Genomic DNA, 18,728 nt, shown 5'->3' with positions numbered 1-18,728 from the left:
GCTCCTAGCCATGGGGGCTGAGGGAGCCTTCAGATTTGGAGGCACTAAGCCTCCCTTGGACTGCAAGGCGAACAAACCGGTCAGTCCTAGAGGAGATCAGCCCTGACTGCTCCTTAGAAGGCCAGATCCTGAAGATGAAACTCAAGTACTTTGGCCACCTCATGAGAAGGAAGGACTCCCTGGAGAAGAGCCTAATGCTGGGAGCGATCGAGGGCAAAAGAAGAAGGGGACGACAGAGAATGAGGTGGCTGGATGGAGTCCCTGAAGCAGTAGGTGCAAACTTAAATGGACTCCGGGGAATGGTAGAGGACAGGAAGGCCTGGAGGATCATGGTCCATGGGGTCGCGATGGGTCGGACACGACTTCGCACCTAACAACATAACACGACAGAATTTGAGTCCAATGGCACCTTTAGGTCTGACCCAGCAGGGCTCTCCTGATGTCCTTAGGAAGGCCTCAGCCTCTCTGCCCTGTTGTTGGCCCTCCAGAGGAACTGGCTGGCCCCTGCGTGAGACAGGAGGCTGGACTGGAGGGACCCATGGTCTGACCCAGCAGGGCTCTCCTGATGTTCTTAGGAAGGCCTTGGCCTCTCTGCCCTGTTGCTGGCCCTCCAGAGGAACTGGCTGGCCCCTGTGTGAGACAGGAGACTGGACTGGATGGACCCCTGGTCTGACCCAGCAGGGCTCTCCTGATGTCCTTAGGAAGGCCTCGGCCTCTCTGCCCTGTTGTTGGCTCTTCAGAGGAACTGGCTGGCCCCTGTGTGAGACAGGAGGCTGGACTAGATGGACCCCTGATCTGATACAGCAGGGCTCTTCTGGGATTCTTATGGTACTGAGGCATTAGTGTGGCGCTCAGCTCGTGTGTAGAGTTAGTCTTTATGTCTAGTTGTATGTTGAAAACCTTGTATGTGTGGTTTCCTTGTGGCAGCTGTTCTTCAGGGGACCAAATACTATACGGTGGTCATCTGCTTTCCAGCTGGCCCACCAACCTGATATTTAGGGCAACCCATAAGATGACTGTGCAATATTGCTATAGGGCTCAAGTAACAGGAAACGGGTTTGGCAGCAGATGAAGCAGATGTTCATCAGATGAAGTCCGGCCCTTCACGGACGACTTCCCGAGATGAGACACAGGAGTTTGTGACTGACAATTCAAAGGGCAAATCCCACTGCCTATAACTGGGTAGAATTCTGAGTAGATCTGCTTCGGAGAGCTCTTGAGTACCCAAATTTGTTTCCCTTCCCCACAAAAGCAACTCAGGGGGAGGGGAGTAATTTCTTCTGGGGAAAGTGTTTCAGCCCCCAATCCTGGGTGGGCCTGATCCCTCAACCTTGTGGCTACTTTTTGTGAAACCGAAAGTAGGAAATGGCTGCACCAAGTCCTTCGAAGTCAAGAGAAGACCACAATTGGTGCTTGTAGGGAAAGAATAATTAACATCTGTGAAACCTCAACGCTTCTACGGGGCAGGGGGGTGTCACTTCAGATTCTCAGAAGAATGGTACTGCTCCTTCTATAAGTATTAAACGCGCTGGGGCCTCACAGATATTCGTGAGTCTTTCCCTACCAGCACCAATTGTGTTTTTCTGTTTTTGTGTGTGTGAAAGCCAGGATGGTGTCATGGTTAGAGTGAGCCAGCAACAAAGAAGGGGCCGGACCGCGGCCCCCGAAAGGGAATCAGATGCCTAAAAAGAGATGGCTACAAGCCTCTGGAAGAAAATGTAAACAAAATGTATATATCCGTAATAATAGGCTGCCCTTTAAAAGTTCATTAACAACAAAATGTTTACATGTTCCATGTAAACCGCCCAGAGCTGTAAAGAATGGGTGGTATATAAATCCAAATACATACATACATACATACATACATACATACATAAATACATAAATACATAAATACATAAAATAAAAATGGCCCTTTTAGACCAGAGAGGTCACCCACTGCAGTATTCATGACGTTATGCCACAATAAGCTCTTCTTGTGGCGCAGAGTGGTAAGGCAGCCGTCTGAAAGCTCTGCTCATGAGGCTGGGAGTTCAATCCCAGCAGCCGGCTCAAGGTTGACTCAGCCTTCCATCCTTCCGAGGTTGGTAAAATGAGTACCCAGCTTGCTGGGGGGTAAACGGTAATGACTGGGGAAAGCACTGGCAAACCACCCCGTATTGAGTCTGCCAAGAAAACGCTGGAGGGCGTCACCCCAAGGGCCAGACATGACTCGGTGCTTGCACAGGGGAGACCTTTACCTTTAGTGGAACCGTTCGGCCAAAAAGGCCTTCCTCAGTAGCCCCAGTTTAATATCACAAACACATTTTACAAAGGAATCGGTTTTTTGTCGTTAGCCCTTTGAGGCGTTGTCCGGGCATTCCCAAATGCATCCTGGGGCACAGAAATGCTCTGTGGGTGCGTTACATCACCCATGGGAGGTACACCTGGCCTCGACCCAGGTCAGGGCCTTTTCTGTCCTGGCCCGACCTGGTGGAATGAGCTCCCGGGAGACCTGAGGGCACTGCAGGAGCTTTCTCAGTTTTATCTATCTATCTATCTATCTATCTATCTATCTATCTATCTATCTATCTATCTATCTATCTATCTATCTATCTATCTATCTATCTATCTATCCTAATCTTATCTAATCTTATCTAATCTTATCTAATCTTATCATCTAATCTATCTAGATTTCTATACCGCCCATTCTTTACAGCTCTGGGCGGTTTGCATGGAACATTATTTAAAAAAAATTTTTTTACAATAATTTAATCAATAACATAAAGTTTCAATACATAATAATCAAGCTTCCACAGTTCCACAGGGCCTGCAAGATGGAGCTCTTCCCCCAGGTATTTGGTTGAGGCCAGAGGGACTAAGGCCAGGGCCCTCCTTGGCATAACTACAACATCATTCGATCTCCCTGTTTAAGCCCCCCCCCCTCCCTTAGGCTCAGGTTTAAAGGGTGTTCTAGGAGTCTGGGACAAGGGAGAGTTCGTGGATGGGATTGTTGCTATTGTTTTGTGTGCTCTGTATTTTAATGGCTGGGGCTTTTATGTTTTTCTTGTGGGGATATCTTATTGTAACCCGCCATGAGTCGGAAGTCCAGGAGTGGCAGGTAATAAATTACATCATCATCATGGAATATGGTTAGGAAGCAGAGCTGTGGGGCTTGCTCACTCCTACCTGGGACTCCTCCCCTTCCCACCCACTTCAGGCCCATCATTGGCCATTTTGGGAGGGGCAAGGCAGGTCAACATGTCCATATATGGCAACCTTTCTCGGCCTTTTTACCATTGAGTAACCTTTGAAGCATTCTTCAGGCTTCGAGAAATCCAGAAGTGGTGCAATCGGGCAGAAGACAGCTGGGAAGCAGAGCTGTGGACACGCCCACCCGGGGCTCCTCCCCTTCCCACTCCCTCCAGGCCCATCATTGGCTATCTTGCCAGGGGTGGGTGGTTCGACATGGCCATATATGGCAGCCTTTCTCACCATCAAGAAACCCCTGAACCCTGTGGGCGCGTCCACAGCTCTGCTTCCCAACCACATTCTGCACCATCACAGCCTAAAGAACGTTTCAGGGGTTTCTCAATGGCAGAAAAGGCCGGTGTAGAAGAAGGAGGTTCTTCAAGCACCCGGGACCCAAGAGATCAGAAATTTAATATACGTTACGGCCGCTCGTATTAAATCCAAACCGAATTCTCGAGTCCCCTTCGAACACAGCCCAGTTTAAACCCATTTTTCTTTGTAAAAAGGACTAACCGGAGGCCAAGATGGCTGGCTTGCGAGGTCAGGCATCATAACGAGGACGCAAACGCGCTTGTCACTGTGCACACTGGTGAATATTTATGAATGCCATCCAAGCGGCCCGGACGTTTATTTTTCATTTTGCGAAGACACTGGGCAATTACCATCCTTTCCTCCAGGATGTTTCTGGGCCCGGTCGTGTCATCAGCGTCCGCCTTAATGCCCTCGCGTGAGTACAGGAAGCGCTTTGAAGGAAGCCCATTAAGCACCGTAATTGCTCCTCTCTCCACGGAGACCGAAGGCTGCCCAGCCCAGCCCAGCATTCTTTAGCTTCAGTCATGCTGCTGCCTTCATTGTTGAAACGAACGGTTTGTGAGCAAGCCTGTGCGTTTTCTCCGTGTTGGACATCGAATAGGAAAAGCCGATTGGTGGTTTCAGGGCGGTCAGGAGCTAGGCAGGGTCAACCCTGGTCAATAGTGGGGTGGGAGATCCCCAAAGAAGTCCAGGGTGATGTAAAACTTCCAGAAATCTTGGAGAGGACATAGGACTTTTTCTTTTTTTGAGAGCCAGCTTGGTGTAGAAGAAGAAGAAGAAGAAGAAGAGTTGGTTCTTATATGCCACTTTTCCCTACCCGAAGGAGGCTCAAAGCGCCTTACAGTCACCTTCCCTTTCCTCCCCCCACAACAGACACCCTGTGGGGTGGGTGAGGCTGAGAGAGCCCTGATATCACTGCTCGGTCAGAACAGTTTTATCAGTGCCGTGGCGAGCCCAAGGTCACCCAGCTGGCTGCATGTGGGGGAGCGGAGAATCGAACCTGGCATGCCAGATTAGAAGTCCGCACTCCTAGTGGTTAGGAGGGGTGGCTTATAGAATCGCAGAGGGTTGCGATGGGGGAGAGTATGTCGAGCCCTTGTGAGCTCCCTTGTGGGGTTCCGCAGGGGGCGATACTCTCTCCCACACTTTTTAACATCTATATGCGCCCTCTAGCCCAGCTGGTCCGGGGCTATGGGCTGGGTTGCCACCAATATGCGGATGACACCCAGCTCTACTTCCTAATGCAGTGGTCCCCAACCTGCGGGCCGCGGCCCGGTGCCGGGCCGCCAAGGCCATGGCGCCGGGCCGCAGCTCCCTCTCCCCGCCCCCCCCCCCGCAGTAAAAAACTTCCCAGGCCGCAAGCTTGCGGCCCGGGAAGCTTCTTACTGCGAGAGGGCGGGGAGAGGGAATCAGGGCCGGGCCGTGCCCGTGCAGGCCGCGCCCGCGGGTGCGGCCTGATCCACGGGCGCGGCCCGCGGGTGCGGCCCGATCCGCGGTCGCGGCTCGCGGGTGCGGCCCGATCCGCGGTCGCGGCTCGCGGGCACAGCCCGCGGTCGCGGCCCGCCACGTGGGCGTGGCCCGTGCGGCCGCGGCCCAATGCCCTGCCGGTCCCCAGCTTCATAAAGGTTGGGGACCACTGTCCTAATGGACGGCCGGCCGGACTCCACCCCGGATACATTTGCCAGCTGTTTGGAAGCGGTAGCTGGATGGCTCAGGCAGAGTCGCCTGAAACTCAACCCCTCCAAGACGGAGGTCCTGTGGCTGGGCAGAAGAGGGCAGGACCAGGAAGCGCGCCTCCCATGCCTGAACGGGGTGCAATTAACACCTGCACCAGTTGCCAGGAATTTGGGAGTGACATTTGATGCCTCCCTCTCTATGGAGGCTCAGGTCACCAATGTAGCTCGGACGGCATTTTTCCATCTTCGCCAAGCCCGGCTACTAGCGCCCTACCTGTCCTCTGAACACTTGGCCACAGTGATCCATGCAACGGTCACTTCCAGATTAGACTTCTGTAACTCGCTCTACGCGGGCCTTCCCTTGTCTTTGACTCGGAAGTTACAGCTGGCCCAAAATGCGGCTGCCAGGGTCCTCACTAGAACACCTTTGAGGGCCCACATTCAGCCGGTGCTTCGTCATCTGCACTGGTTACCAGTCTGTTTCCGAATCAGATTCAAGGTATTGGTATTAACCTTTAAGGCTATACGCGGCCTGGGTCCCGTCTACCTGCGGGACCGCTTGGTTGCTTATGACCCCCGCAGGGCACTCCGCTCTGCAGGTATGAATTTACTGGTTGTCCCGGGCCCATGGGATGTTCGCCTGGCCTCGACCCAGGCCAGGGCCTTTTCAGTCCTGGCCCCAACCTGGTGGAATGAGCTCCCAGAAGAGCTAAGGGCCCTGCAGGATCTACCAGCTTTCCGCAGGGCCTGCAAGACGGAGCTCTTCCGCCAGGCATATGGTTGAGGCCAGGGCAGCTCTCCCACTAATCCATCAGAGGATCCCCTCCAATATTGAGATCTCTAACACCGAGATCATGGTTAGATCTATTGTATTGGTGCCACCCTCTTCTGAATATTATTCTCCCCACCAGGCTGAACTAAAATCAGAATTGTGACCACCGCCGCTATATGTTATATGTAACTTTTAATTGGGGTTTTTATGGGGATTTTATTGTGTTTTAACTATTTATGTTGTAAACCGCCCTGAGACCTATTGGGAGAAGGGCGGTCTAAAAATTAAATAGTAATAATAATAATAGAGTTGGAAGGGGCCATACAGGCCATCTAGAATCATAGAGTTGGAAGGGGCCATCCAGGCCATCTAGTCCCACCCCCTGCTCAACGCAGGATCAGCCCAAAGCATCCTAAAGCGTCCAAGAAAAGTGTGCATCCAACCTTTGCTTGAAGACTGCCAGTGAGGGGGCACTAATCTTCTAATCTGGCGAGCCTGGTTTGATTCCCCGCTCCTCCACGTGCAGTCAGCTGGGTGACCTTGGGCCAGTCCCAGTTAGAGCTGTTCTTACAGGGCAGTTCTCTCAGAACTCTCTTAGTCTCATCCTCTTTACAGAGTGTTATGCGGAGAGGAAAGGCGATCGTATGTCATTTTGAGACTCCTTCAGGCAGTGCAAAGTGAGGTTTAAAAACCAGCTCTTCTTCTCTGTAGTCTGAGGACCAGGTGTAAGTCTGGGAGATCTCCAGGCCATACCTGGGGGGTGGCACCCCAGCTTTCAGTTGATGCCTGGGCCTGTCAAAGAGTGGCTTAGGAAAAGCCAATCTGTGCATCTGGGTCCAGAAAAGCCAAACTGAGTACGGTCTGGCCGGGGCCTCCCTTTGAAGGAGGACCATCACTGCCCCAGACATAAGCACATAACAGAAGCCATGCTGGATCAGGCTAATGGCCCTTCCAGGTCAACACTCTGCGTCACACAATGGCCAAAACCCAAGGGCCATCAGGAGGTCCACCACCAAGGCCAAACCACCAGAAGCCCTCCCACTGTGGCCCCCCCAAGCACCAAGAAGACAGAGCATCCCTGCCCCAGATGTAAGAAGCCAAGAGAAGCCATGTTGGATCAGGCCAGTGGCCCATCCAGTCCAACTCTCTGTGTCACACAGTGGCCCAAACCACACGTGCCATCAGGAGGTCCAGCAGCACGGCCAGGACTCCAGAATCCCTACTCAGCTCTCATAATTTTACAGCTTCTGTTTCGTGTGATTTTTTTTTAATTCTCTCCTGTCTTTTCCTGCCAGCTTGGGTCCCCCATTCTGCCCTCATGGGCCCACTCCAGAAATACTTTCAGTTGAAAGACAGAATGGAGATGAAGGCCACCCTGTGAGCTTCCGGGCTGAGAGAGGCCTTTGAACCCGGATCGCTCCTCTCCTGGCCCAAAAAGGGCCTCCCGCCTGCGTCAGACGCTCAGTGTCCTACACGCCAGGGGGCACCTAAGGACAGCTTGAGGGTTTTCTGGCAGGAGTGGGTCAGTTCTGGGGGGGGGGGGCAGCTGAGTTCGTGCTGCGCCAGCCCTAATTTTGTGAGAAGTGATTAACATCACAGGCTGGTTCTGCCACTGGCGTCCATTCACTGGGAATTTCTGGTTCACGCGAAGGGACGTCTGCTCAAGGGTGAGAGCAGGTCAGCTTCCGCTGGCTCACCTTCCTTGGCCTTCATTCACGGCTGCATAGGGCCAGTGCCAACGGGACCCTTGCCCGCACAGCGCCAAGCAGCAATTCAGAGGTTTCATTCAGAACGTGCAGCAGCTCACGATGCAGGCAGGACAAAGCTGTCCCCGGTCTCATCCAAGGGAGATTCCGAGTCCTGCAGGGGGTTGTGTGTTTGTGTGTGTTTGTGTGTGTGTGTGCGTACACTTGCTGTTTTGGCAAGCGGCCTTCCAGGAGAGGAATCCACAAAGCAAAACCCCGAAAGCACCCCAAGAGAGCAGCTGGATTCTAGTGCAGGAGAATCTTAGAGACTAACAAAGTTTTGGGAATAGATTCAAATGAGTAGCCGTGTTGGTCTGAATTAGCACAATAAGACCAGAGTCCAGGAGCACCTTTAAGACCAACAAAGATTGATTCAAGGCGTGAGCTTTCGTGTGCAAACACTCTTCGTTAGACTATGAACTGATATATTGCTACTGTTATGATGGTCAGTTCATAGTCTGACAAAGAGTGCTTGCACTCGAAATCTCATGCCTTGAATAAATCTTTGTTGGTCTTAAAGGTGCTACTGGACTCTGATTTTAAAGTTTTGGGCATGTGAGTTTCTGAGAGCCCAAGCTACCTTTGTCAGAGATGGAGATAACATTTCGAGATACTCTGGAAGAAGACAGAGAAGAGTTGTTGTTGTTTTTTTATAACCCGCTTTTCACCACCTGAAGAAATCCCAACGCGGTTTACAATTATCTTCCCTTTTCCTCTCTCCACAACAGACACCCTGTGAGGTAGATGTGGCTGAGAGAGCTCTGAGAGAACTGGGAGTGGTCCAAGGTCACCCAGCTGGCTGCATGTGGAGGACGAGTTGGGAATCAAACTCAGCTCTCCCGATCGGAGGCTGCCGCTTTTAGCCATTATACCACACTAGTTCATACCCCTCAAAATTTTGTCGATCTTTAAGGTTACTGGATTCGAATCTAGCTGTTTTACAACAGAACACCATGGCTACCCTCTGAAGCCATCCGCAAGAGAACGCAATCCAGCGTGGCCAAACTGTGACTTGTCAGATGTCCATAGCCTGCAGTTCCCATGAGTCCCTGCCAAGACATACTTTCAGGGGCTCATGGAAATTGTAGTCCTTGGACATCTGGAGAGCCACAGATGTGTTTCCCCCCCCCTCTCCTTTTCCTTTGGTATACATTTTCATGCCTTAAAATTCACTTTGCCAGAAAACTTTTACAGAGTAAAAGAAAAGAAACTTACTGTATTCAAGTCGATAATTATTAGATATATTAACACGTTTGCGCCATCTGGTAACAATCTGTAATCGTTTGAGAGCAAGTAAATAATTTCTTAGTAGACTGATAAAACTCGAATGCAGCCTTTCTCAACTTTTTTTTACCGTTGAGGAAACTCTGAGACATTCTTCAGGCTTTCAGAAACCCCAGAAGTGGGATGGTTGTGCAGAATACGATTGGGAAGCAGAGCTGTGGACACGCCCACCTGGGGCCCCTCCCCTTCCCACCCCCTCCAGGCCCATCATTGGCCATTTTGGGAGGGGCAGGTCAACGTGACCACATAGGGTTATATCGCCCAATAATAAAAAATATATTACAAATTAACTCCCACCCATTCAGGTAACCCTCCCAGGGCCATCAAGAAATACCTGACTTTCACAAAACCCTGACTGAGAAAGCCTGTTCTATTCTATCCAGTCTGCCAACGTAAGATCTTCCTCTCAAGCCCTGGTCTCTGGGACCTATATAATAAGTAAAGGGCAGAAAGAAGAACCTTCTAGATCAGCGGTCCGCAACCCCCAGTCCGGGGACCGGGACCGGTCCGTAGATCAGTCAGTACCGGGCCACGGCTCCTCCTTATCCTCCTCCCCGGCTGCTGCCTCGGGGGCTGCCCTGCCACTCTGCCACCGGCTCACCTTTGGTGCTCTCCAGCAGCCACCATGGCTGGGGCTCCCTCCTCGGTGTGGCACTGCACAGCTGCTGCTGGCAGCACCCTCCAGCGGTCAGTGGGAAATCAGGGGCGCCAGCGGGAAAGCGTCCCTCGGCAAAAGACTACCCCGCCCCCCCGGGCCTCAGTAAAATTGTCAAATGTTGACCGGTCCCCGGTGATAAAAAGGTTGGGGACCACTGTTCTAGATCACACTTCCCATTAATGCAGGGTGATGGATAAAGTGTGGCCTATGTCTCCCAATAGCAAAGTCTGCTGCCTAGAACAGGGGTAGTCAAACTGCGGCCCTCCAGAAGTCCATGGACCACAATTCCCAGAAGCCCCTGCCAGCGAACGCTGGCAGGGGCTTCTGGGAATTGTGGTCCATGGACATCTGGAGGGCCGCAGTTTGACTACCCCTGGCCTAGAACATGTCCCAGAAATATTTGCAAACACAGTGGGGCGCCATGCCTTCTGAGGCCGTAGAAGAATTCCTTTGCCGTTGAGGCCTTGAAGGGTGAATGCTGAAAATCACGGGTGTAGCTCAGGTCTCTCCATCCCCCTTAAGCCCTTGCAGGGTGGCGGACAATATTATGTATGCATATACAGAGGGTTAAACGTTTTTTAAAAATGCAATGAAAACAGTTAAAAGCCAGTCACGACTTCCAGTTTAAAAATATCCAGCGTCAGCAGTCTGATTTCTGGAGCCTCTTGGCGTGGGCCCAGATGCCCCCTGGTCAGTGATAGATGGTAGGCATGTGGGTTGGTGGGGCCAAGTTGAAGCCGGATGTTGACGTTTCACTGGCCCCAACCAAAAGCCTGGCAGAAGAGCTCCGTCTTGCAGAACTGGGCTAGCTCTGAGAGGGCCCAGAGGTGTTCCAGGAGCACATTCCACTTGGTAGGAATCCTGACGCAGTTTGGTCGGTGTTGCCACAAAATGGCTGCCATGGGAGGCCACAGAACGGTTTCCACAAATGGGCACTGAAGAGGAAGGAGGAGGAGGAGGAATAAGAAGGAGGAAGAGGAAGAAGGAAGAAGAGTTGGTTCTTATATGCTACTTTTCTCTACTCGAAGGAGTCTCAAAGCGGCTTACATCGCCTTCCCTTCCTGTCCCTGTGAGACACCCTGTGAGGGAGGCGAGGCTGAGAGAGAGCCCTAATATTACTGAAGAAGAAGAGTTGGTTCTTATAGGTCACTTTTCTTTACCCGAAGGAGTTTCAAAGCAGCTTACATTCTCCTTCCCTTCCTCTCCCCACAACAGACACCCTGTGAGGGAGGTGAGGCTGAGATTACTGATATTCCTGCTCGGTCAGAACAGCTCTATCAGTGCTGTGACTAGGCCAAGGTCACCCAGCTGGCTGCATGTGGGGGAGTGAGGAATCAGACCCGGCTCGCCAGATTAGAAGTCCGCACTCCTAACCACTACACCAAGCTGGACCTCCAGGGTCATCCAGATCCTTGTGCTTTGGTGTCAGCTAATACCAAAGCAGTGTTGGGGTGGGGGGGAGTTAAAATCTGTAAAGCCAATTAAAATCCTTGCTGGGCAGAAGTCCCACCTGGCCATGCCCACTTTTTAAAACTACCTGGAAAGATGCCTGTGGCAACTTGTTGGGAACCCCTGGTCTAGCACGAAAAAAGCATCTCTTCTTTCCCCCTTTCGATAAAAACTGGTTCTTCCAAGCCGACAGCCTTTCTTTTACCGGGATGAGCCTGTCCTTGAGGAGAAATCCAAACAAAGGCGGCCGTTTCTGCAATTTTCACTGAAAATGAGTCTAGGACCACTTGAAATAAGCAAAAGCGAATCCATCGAGTGCAGGAGTCAAAGGAAGCAACAACACAGAAGGTTTTGAGAGGGAGGGAGAGCTCTCGTAATCCATGGTGCAAATTTTAATGCATCTGAAGAATTAGGGATCGAAACTCTGTTTAGTCTGACGAGAAACGAGTTCTTCCAACCGCAGCCGCACAACTGTTTTTTTTTTTTTTGCCCCAGGTCTGGTTTGACTGTTGTTGTGTTATGTTGTGTGTTCTCTCTCTCTGTCTCTGTCTCTCTCTCCCTCCATCTCTCTCTCTCTGTCTGTCTCTCCATCTCTCTCTCTCCCTCCATCTCTCTCTCTCTCTCTGTCTCTCTCCGTTCGTCTCTCTCTCTCTCTCTCTCTCTCTCTCTCTCTCTCTCTGTGTCTCTGTCTCTGTCTCTCTCTGTCTCTCTCTCTCTGTGTGTCTCTCTCTCCGTCCGTCTCACTCTCTGTGTGTGTATGTGTGTCCCTCTCTCTCTCTCTCCCTCTCTGTGTGAGTGTGTGTGTGTGTGTCTCTCTCTCCGTCCGTCTCGCTCTGTGTGTGTGTGTGTGTGTGTCCCTCTCTCTCTCTCTCTCTCTCTCTCTCTGTGTCTCTCTCTCCGTCCGTCTCTGTCTCTGTCCGTCTCTGTCTCTCTCTCTCTCTCTCTCTGTCCGTCTCTGTCTCTCTGTCTCTCTCTCTCTCTCTCTCTCTGTGTGTCTCTCTCTCTCCGTCTCTGTCTCTCTCTCTCTCTCTCTCTCTCTGTCCGTCTCTCTCTCTGTCTCTGTCTCTCTCTGTCTCTCTGTCTCTCTCTGTGTCTCTCTCTCTCCGTCCGTCTCGCTCTGTGTGTGTGTGTGTGTGTGTGTCCCTCTCTCTCTCTCTCTCTCTCTCTCTGTGTCTCTCTCTCTCCGTCCGTCTCTCTCTCCGTCCGTCTCTGTCTCTGTCTCTCTCTCTCTGTCCGTCTCTCTCTCCATCCGTCTCTCTCTGTCTCTGTCTCTGTCTCTCTCTCTCTCTCTCTCGGCGGCTGGGACGCCATTGAATGAGCCGATTGTTTCCCTTTCGCGTTGTCCCGCGGAGCGGGTCCCCATCTGTTTTGCATCAGACTGTTTTCACAGCCAACAACCGCTGCCTTTTCTACATCCTGACACTTTGGGGGCCCCCACGCTATCAAAGCACAGCCGGGAGAGCCTGTCTGGCCGGCCCCAGGCATCTGTGCCCCAGCGGCTTGAAGCTATTAGCCGAATAATGGCGACTTAGAACTTGAACCAGGCCCTATTCCCTTCGGCGTTGTACATACAGTGAACAGAGTACAGTATTGCCAAGTTCCACAGTGCGACGGCCGGGGTGGGGGGCGGGGGGGGAGGAATCCAAACAGCCCCCTTCCCCCAACTTCTTCCCCGAAGCTTTTTCATTTTCGTCTCCTTCTTGAGGTCTCCTGGGAGGGGGAGGGGGGCGCCACCGTCGACTGCACCTGGGAACCACCTTGCGCACAAGGCCGCGCACAAGTAAAATTGCCCGATCACGCCCACCTTAGAATCATAGAATCATAGAATCCTTACCAGAGTTGATTAGGATCCTTCCAGCCGCCGCATTCAAGGTGAAATCTCGCTCACCACAATCGGAGGACAGTTTGCGAGATCCGACCCCGGCCGGTTCCTGCTTCCGTACACCGTAAGCCGGGATTGCACGGGAAAAGTGAAGAGTGCATGGGTGTGGGATGATTAATCTGGTGTGCAATCGGGAACTCTTGAGGATTTCTGATAGCATTTTTTTTTTTAGAAGAGAGTATCTGGTCAGAGGATCCCCATGTTAGCAGGGCAAAGAAGCCAAAGATGTGCACACGCTGTATTTTAGGATAAAGGGGGCAAAAGGATTTATTTATGGAAGGACACACTATGATAGTGCAGGGGGAGAGAGGGACAGGCGTCTGCTCTACGTGGCTACCTGGGTAGAAGAAGCTGAGAGGTTTCCGTGAAGAAGGAGGAAATTGCCCTAAGAGAATCAGTCTAGAGACAGGCAAGAAGCAACACTTAATAGAATCATAGAATCATAGAGTTGGAAGGGGCCATACAGGCCATAGAATCATAGAATCATAGAGTTGGAAGGGGCCACACAGGCCATCTAGTCCAACCCCCTGCTCAACGCAGGATCATCCCTAAGTATCCTAAAGCATCCAAGAAAAGTGTGTATCCAACCTTTGCTTGAAGACTGCCAGTGAGGAGGAGCTCACCACCTCCTTAAAGGTAAAGGTATCCCCTGTGCAAGCACCGAGTCATGTCTGACCCTTGGGGTGATGCCCTCTAGCATTTTCATGGCAGACTCAATACGGGGTGGTTTGCCAGTGCCTTCCCCAGTCATGACCGTTTACCCCCCAGCAAGCTGGGTACTCATTTTACCGACCTCGGAAGGATGGAAGGCTGAGTCAACCTCGAGCCGGCTGCTGGGATTGAACTCCCAACCTCATGGGCAGACAGATTCAGACAGCATATCGCTGCCTTACCACTCTGCGCCACAAGAGGCTCTACCACCTCCTGAGGCAGCCTATTCCACTGCTGAACTACTCTGACTGTGAAAAACTTTTCCTGATATCTAGCCTATATCGTTGTACTTGAAGTTTAAACCCATTACTGCGTGTCCTCTCCTCTGCAGCCAACGGAAACAGCATCCTGCCCTCCTCCAAGTGACAACCTTTCAAATACTCAAAGAGGGCTATCATGTCCCCTCTCAACCTCCTTTTCTCCAGGCTGAACATTCCCAAGTCCCTCAACCTATCTTCATAGGGCTTGGTCCCTTGGAGAGAAAAGTCCTGAACTCTCTGACCTGTCTAACAGCCCTCTTGCTGCCCCCTTCAGGGTCTTCTTCTCTTCTCATCTTTGTACACCAGACATAGTCTATTCACCACAGTGTGGTACCCGTGGCCTTGGTGGCACCTGCTGGCACACTACCCCAGCCACCACCAAGTGTTTATGAGGATGGTGGTTCCAGGAAGGGCTTTTGCTCAGCAGGGGTTCTGTTGGGTCAGAGATTTGATTGGCTGTGCAGATTGGTTTGGCTTGGTTTTTAGTGGCTTTTGCAGCAGCTGCCACCCCCGCACAAGCACCTTTACCGTGCGACCGAAGGGAAGCTGCGGCAGCCATTTTGTGGCTGGCCGCACCTCCTGCACTGGCCATAGTGTGGCCCCCACAGCATAAGTCTCTTCATTGCGTGACTGAAGAGAAGCTGCGGCAGCCATTTTGTGCTCAGCTCCGCCTTCCACAGCCGCCATTTCATGGCAGTGCTCACCGCACTGTGTCAGAGCTCCAAATGTTGTATAAATGTTGTAACCCTTTCGGGAGTGGCGGGCTAAAAATCGAATAAATAAATAAAGTTATATGTAACTTTTGCTGATGTCAATTGGGGTTTTTATGGGCATTTTATTGTGTTTTAACTATTTATGTTGTAAACCGCCCTGAGACCTATTTGGAGAAGGGCGGTCTAAAAATTAAACAATAATAATAATAATACATAATAATAAATAATGAATAAATAACATATAAATAACCTATATAGTCAAATACAACAACGATCATCTAGCAGTGGTTCTAAATGACACTAAATTTCAGTGATCATAAACAACAACACTATAACAGGAACGGTAACTCAGCTAAGCCCTCCAGAGAGGTCAGACTGGTCAAAAGAGATTGCTGGCCATTGCTTCTCTCTCTTGCCTTCCGTACCCCGCACCTGGCAATTTGGGTTTGAAAGCTGAACACACAAATCCCCCCCCCCCAGCACAGACACACACACAGACTGTTGACACCACTTTGAGACAACCTTGCCGTCTTTAAGGATTTCTCGATGGCCATGGAAGGGTTTCCCAAATGGGTGGAAGTTACTTAATTGTTGATACATTTCTAAACTTTGTTAAATGTGTATTTTGTGATATGACTATATACGGTCATGTTGACCCGCTCCCCCCCCCTCCCCAAATGGCCCATGATCGGCCTGGAGGGGGTGGGGAGGGGAGGGGCCCCGGGTGGGCATGTCCCCAGCTCTGCTTCCCAAAAATATTCAGCGCAATCGAGCCACTTCTGGAGTTTCTCAAAGCCTGAAGAAGGTTTCAGGGGTTTCTTAATGGTAAAAAAAAGTTGAGAAACGGTGTTCTAGAAACTTAAATTATGCTGGGTACTTTCCATCTATTTTCAAGTGTACTTTCCCCGCATAAAGGACTAGAAGCTTGACTGTTTTTACCGAGTGAAAATGAGAAAAGCTAGCTTTTCTTTTAAGTAGAAAGTAGGCTTCCTCAGAAGGTGGTGGGCTCTACTTTCTTGGAAGTTTTTAAGCAGAGGCGAGCTAGCCATCTGACAAGAATGCTGATTCTGTGAATTTAGTCAGATTGTAAGTGGGTGGGCAGAAGGAGCTGTGTCTGAGCTTGGCTCCTGTGGCCCTTCCTTGGATACCCAGGGAAATGCAATCACCATTTTGGGGTCAAGAGGCTAATTTCCTCCAGGCCAACCTGGCCATGGATTCTCTTGTCTGTTTGGGGGGGAGGGGGCTCATCTGGGCGTGGAATTGGGGTCACTGTGGATGGGCAGGTAGTTGTAAGTGTCCTGCATAGTTGTGGGGGGTTGGATTAGATGACCCAGGAGGTCCCTTCCAACTCTGTTATTCTATGATTCTAAATTCCGTCTAAACATTTGGAAGAAGTTCCTGACAGTTAGAGCGGTTCCTCAGTGGAACAGGCTTCCTCGGGAGGTGGTGGGTTCTCCATCTTTGGAGATTGTTAAACAGAGGCTGGAGAGCCATCTGAGGGAGAGGCTGATTCTGTGAAGGTTCAAGGGGGTGGCAGGTGACAGTGGGTGAGCGAGAGGGTGGTGAGTGTCCTGCATAGTGCAGGCGGTTGGACTAGATGACCCAGGAGGACCCTTCCAACTCTAGGATTCTATGATTCTAATTTAAGGCCATCCTCGGCTACCTTCACAAATGTGCGTTCAATGATGTGATCTGTTTGTTTCTCTCTTTTTTCTTGGAAATTGTTTCTCACCTTTACCCAAACCTCGTTCAAAACGTATCGGTAAAATAATCAGCAGCAAAAAGAAAAAGCCACAAACGACTTCGTTTTTTTAAAAAAAAATGAATGGGACAATGATAAAACAAAAGACAGCCGCAGCCGTTAACATCAAGCCCGGTGGAGAAAGTCCAATAAATCACTCGGAAGACAGGAAACAGCCCAGGAGATCAGAGTGAGAGCAAATCCGCCAAGTGTCTTGCGGGGAGCTGGGGGCGGGGGTCTTGGCCGGGTGCCCAAGCAGCAATAACCAGCCCAGCAGGAACGGCTCCCAGGGGAGAGGATTTCAGTGGCTCCGTGGCACAGCGGTTCTCCGGTTGTGTTTCTTGAAAGCTTCTAAAAGGAACCTGCGGAGAGCTCGATAACAGACAGCGATTTCTACTTGAAAGGTTTGCTCACTCCAGCCGATCTTCCCTGCAGTGCGTTAGCGGAGGGGAGCGTCTGTGTGTTCTTGGGCGCAGTCTCCGTGCAGGGCAACAGAGGCCTGGCTTGGGAGTCCTTAGTGGACGGGTCTTTTTTACCCTACAGCGGGTGGTTCTCAACCTTGCTTTAATCCCCTCCTGTTGTGGTGACCCCCAACCATAAAATTATGCAAGTTTTTGCATAATTTTAATGCAAGAAATTATGCAAGAAATTAACCTGAAACTGATCCATGGCTCATGATTGTATATAGTTTTTTTTTTCTGGAGTTTCTCAGTTCAGTTCTGCCTCTTGCCCCATCATGCCGATCTCGCTCTATCTCGATCTACCCCGCAAGGCTGTTGTGTGGATGCTGTCCCGTCCCCCCCCCCCCCCGCCCCGGCCAAGCTGCTTGCCCTGCTGGGACCCCTGTGAAAGGGTCGTTATCCCCTCTCCTGTGCCCTCCTGCCACTCACAACCCATCACATCCCCGAAAGAGAGCTGGAAGCTTCCCTTTTGTTGACTTAGTCTCTCTCAAGTGCTCTCTCAGAGGCTTTCAGCACAATAGACAGCTTCTTCTCCCTCTATGAAAGTCTCTGAGGTCTGGAGCTTTTCACACAATTAAATGTCGGAATACAGAAAATCTCACGTGCATAAATCAGGAAGGGGGCTGGAAGATCCTGCGGGGGCGGTAAAGGGGGCAGCCGGCTAGTAGCTTCGCAAGGTTAGGGGCCTACCCCTAGACCTCCTTGTCCCGGATGAGCTTACTGAGGTTCTCCCGGTTCTTCTGAGAAGAGCATTTCGTCTCTTCGTCTCTCCCAACTAGATCAGGCAAACCAGCATCTCTCTCTTCTCGTCTCTTCAGTGGATCTGTTTTGTTCTGAAGCAGCATGTGCTCAGCTTTTCTGGCAAGCGGCTCTGGGCAGGTGGTGGTGGCTCCCCCACCTCCCCGGCAAAGCAGTTGCAAGCCGGGCTTGGCAGGGCTGGGGGGGGCGGCACCACGGAAAGAGTAGGGGTGGGCTCTGGAGGCTGCAGCAAGTCCCTCGGGCCAGCCACAAGGGCAGGGAGACGCACTTCCTGTCGGCGCGTCGGGCAGGGCAGAGACACGCACCTCCTCCTGCCAGAGGGCTCTTGGCCATGGTTGTTGGGCGGTAGGTGCGCTACGGTTCCGGTGGCCGCGGCAGGGAGGGTGGGCATGGCGGTGACAGCGACGGTGGTGAGTGGGTGAGGCCAGGGCAAGGGTGGTGCTGGGCATGGTGGCACAGACGGACTCCCCCAGGTAGGCAGGCAGGCAGGCTTATGTGTGTTGAGGATTGCTGAGAGCTGCAGGGGCGCCTAGGGGAGGCGGGCCCTCCAGGGGCTGGCCCAATCGGGGTGCAGCCAGCTAAGGGATTCAAGTCTGGACATTCTCCGCCCCCTGGGGAGTTTCCGAAATGTTAAGAGGCACCTGGATAAGGATTTCTATACAAGTACATTTAAGCTGATTTGACCACCGAGGAAGACATCTTAGGTTTCAAAACGCCTCTGGTTTCTGGTCCTTACATGTTCGATGCGTTCATGTACTTGATTCTGTACTTGCCGTGCTACACGGGATGTGCGACTGAGATTCCATCAATGGTTTTAACTTTTATTATGGACACGTAATTATGATAAATATATTTGGATTTAAAACTAAACAAAAAAGAATTTGGTCCTCAACCTTTAGGTTCCTAATTGGGGGATAACAATTTTCCCAGGGAATTATGGCGCATAATGATTTCAATGTTTTCGGAGGCTCAGAAAGGTGGGGGAGGCCAGCTCTAATGCCGTGCCTCAAATCACTGTTCAGAGCCTTGGATTCAGTCAAACCAACTCTCCTCTCCTCTCCTCTCCTCTCCTCT

General features: G+C 51.4%; 1 protein-coding gene across 3 annotated transcripts in view; it reads left to right on the top strand.

Moving 5' to 3' along the window:
- KIAA0586 (KIAA0586 ortholog) overlaps positions 1-18,728 on the top strand; it is a 111,776-nt gene that overhangs the window by 78,246 nt on the left and 14,802 nt on the right. Inside the window, exon 32 of one of the 3 annotated variants that reach the window (XM_077323967.1) lies at positions 8,465-9,859. The exons of the other annotated variants lie outside the window; for them this stretch is intronic. Within the exon in view, the coding sequence (XP_077180082.1) occupies positions 8,465-8,475 (11 nt within the window). The 3' untranslated portion in view covers positions 8,476-9,859. Of the gene's footprint in view, positions 1-8,464; positions 9,860-18,728 lie in introns of those variants that run through there. 3 annotated transcript variants of the gene reach the window in all.

Source organism: Paroedura picta, chromosome 2, assembly GCF_049243985.1.
Source record: "Paroedura picta isolate Pp20150507F chromosome 2, Ppicta_v3.0, whole genome shotgun sequence".
In the NCBI taxonomy this organism is placed as follows: domain Eukaryota; kingdom Metazoa; phylum Chordata; class Lepidosauria; order Squamata; family Gekkonidae; genus Paroedura; species Paroedura picta.
The sequence above is the reverse complement of the archived record's forward strand: the minus strand, read 5'-3'. Positions and strand labels throughout refer to the sequence as shown.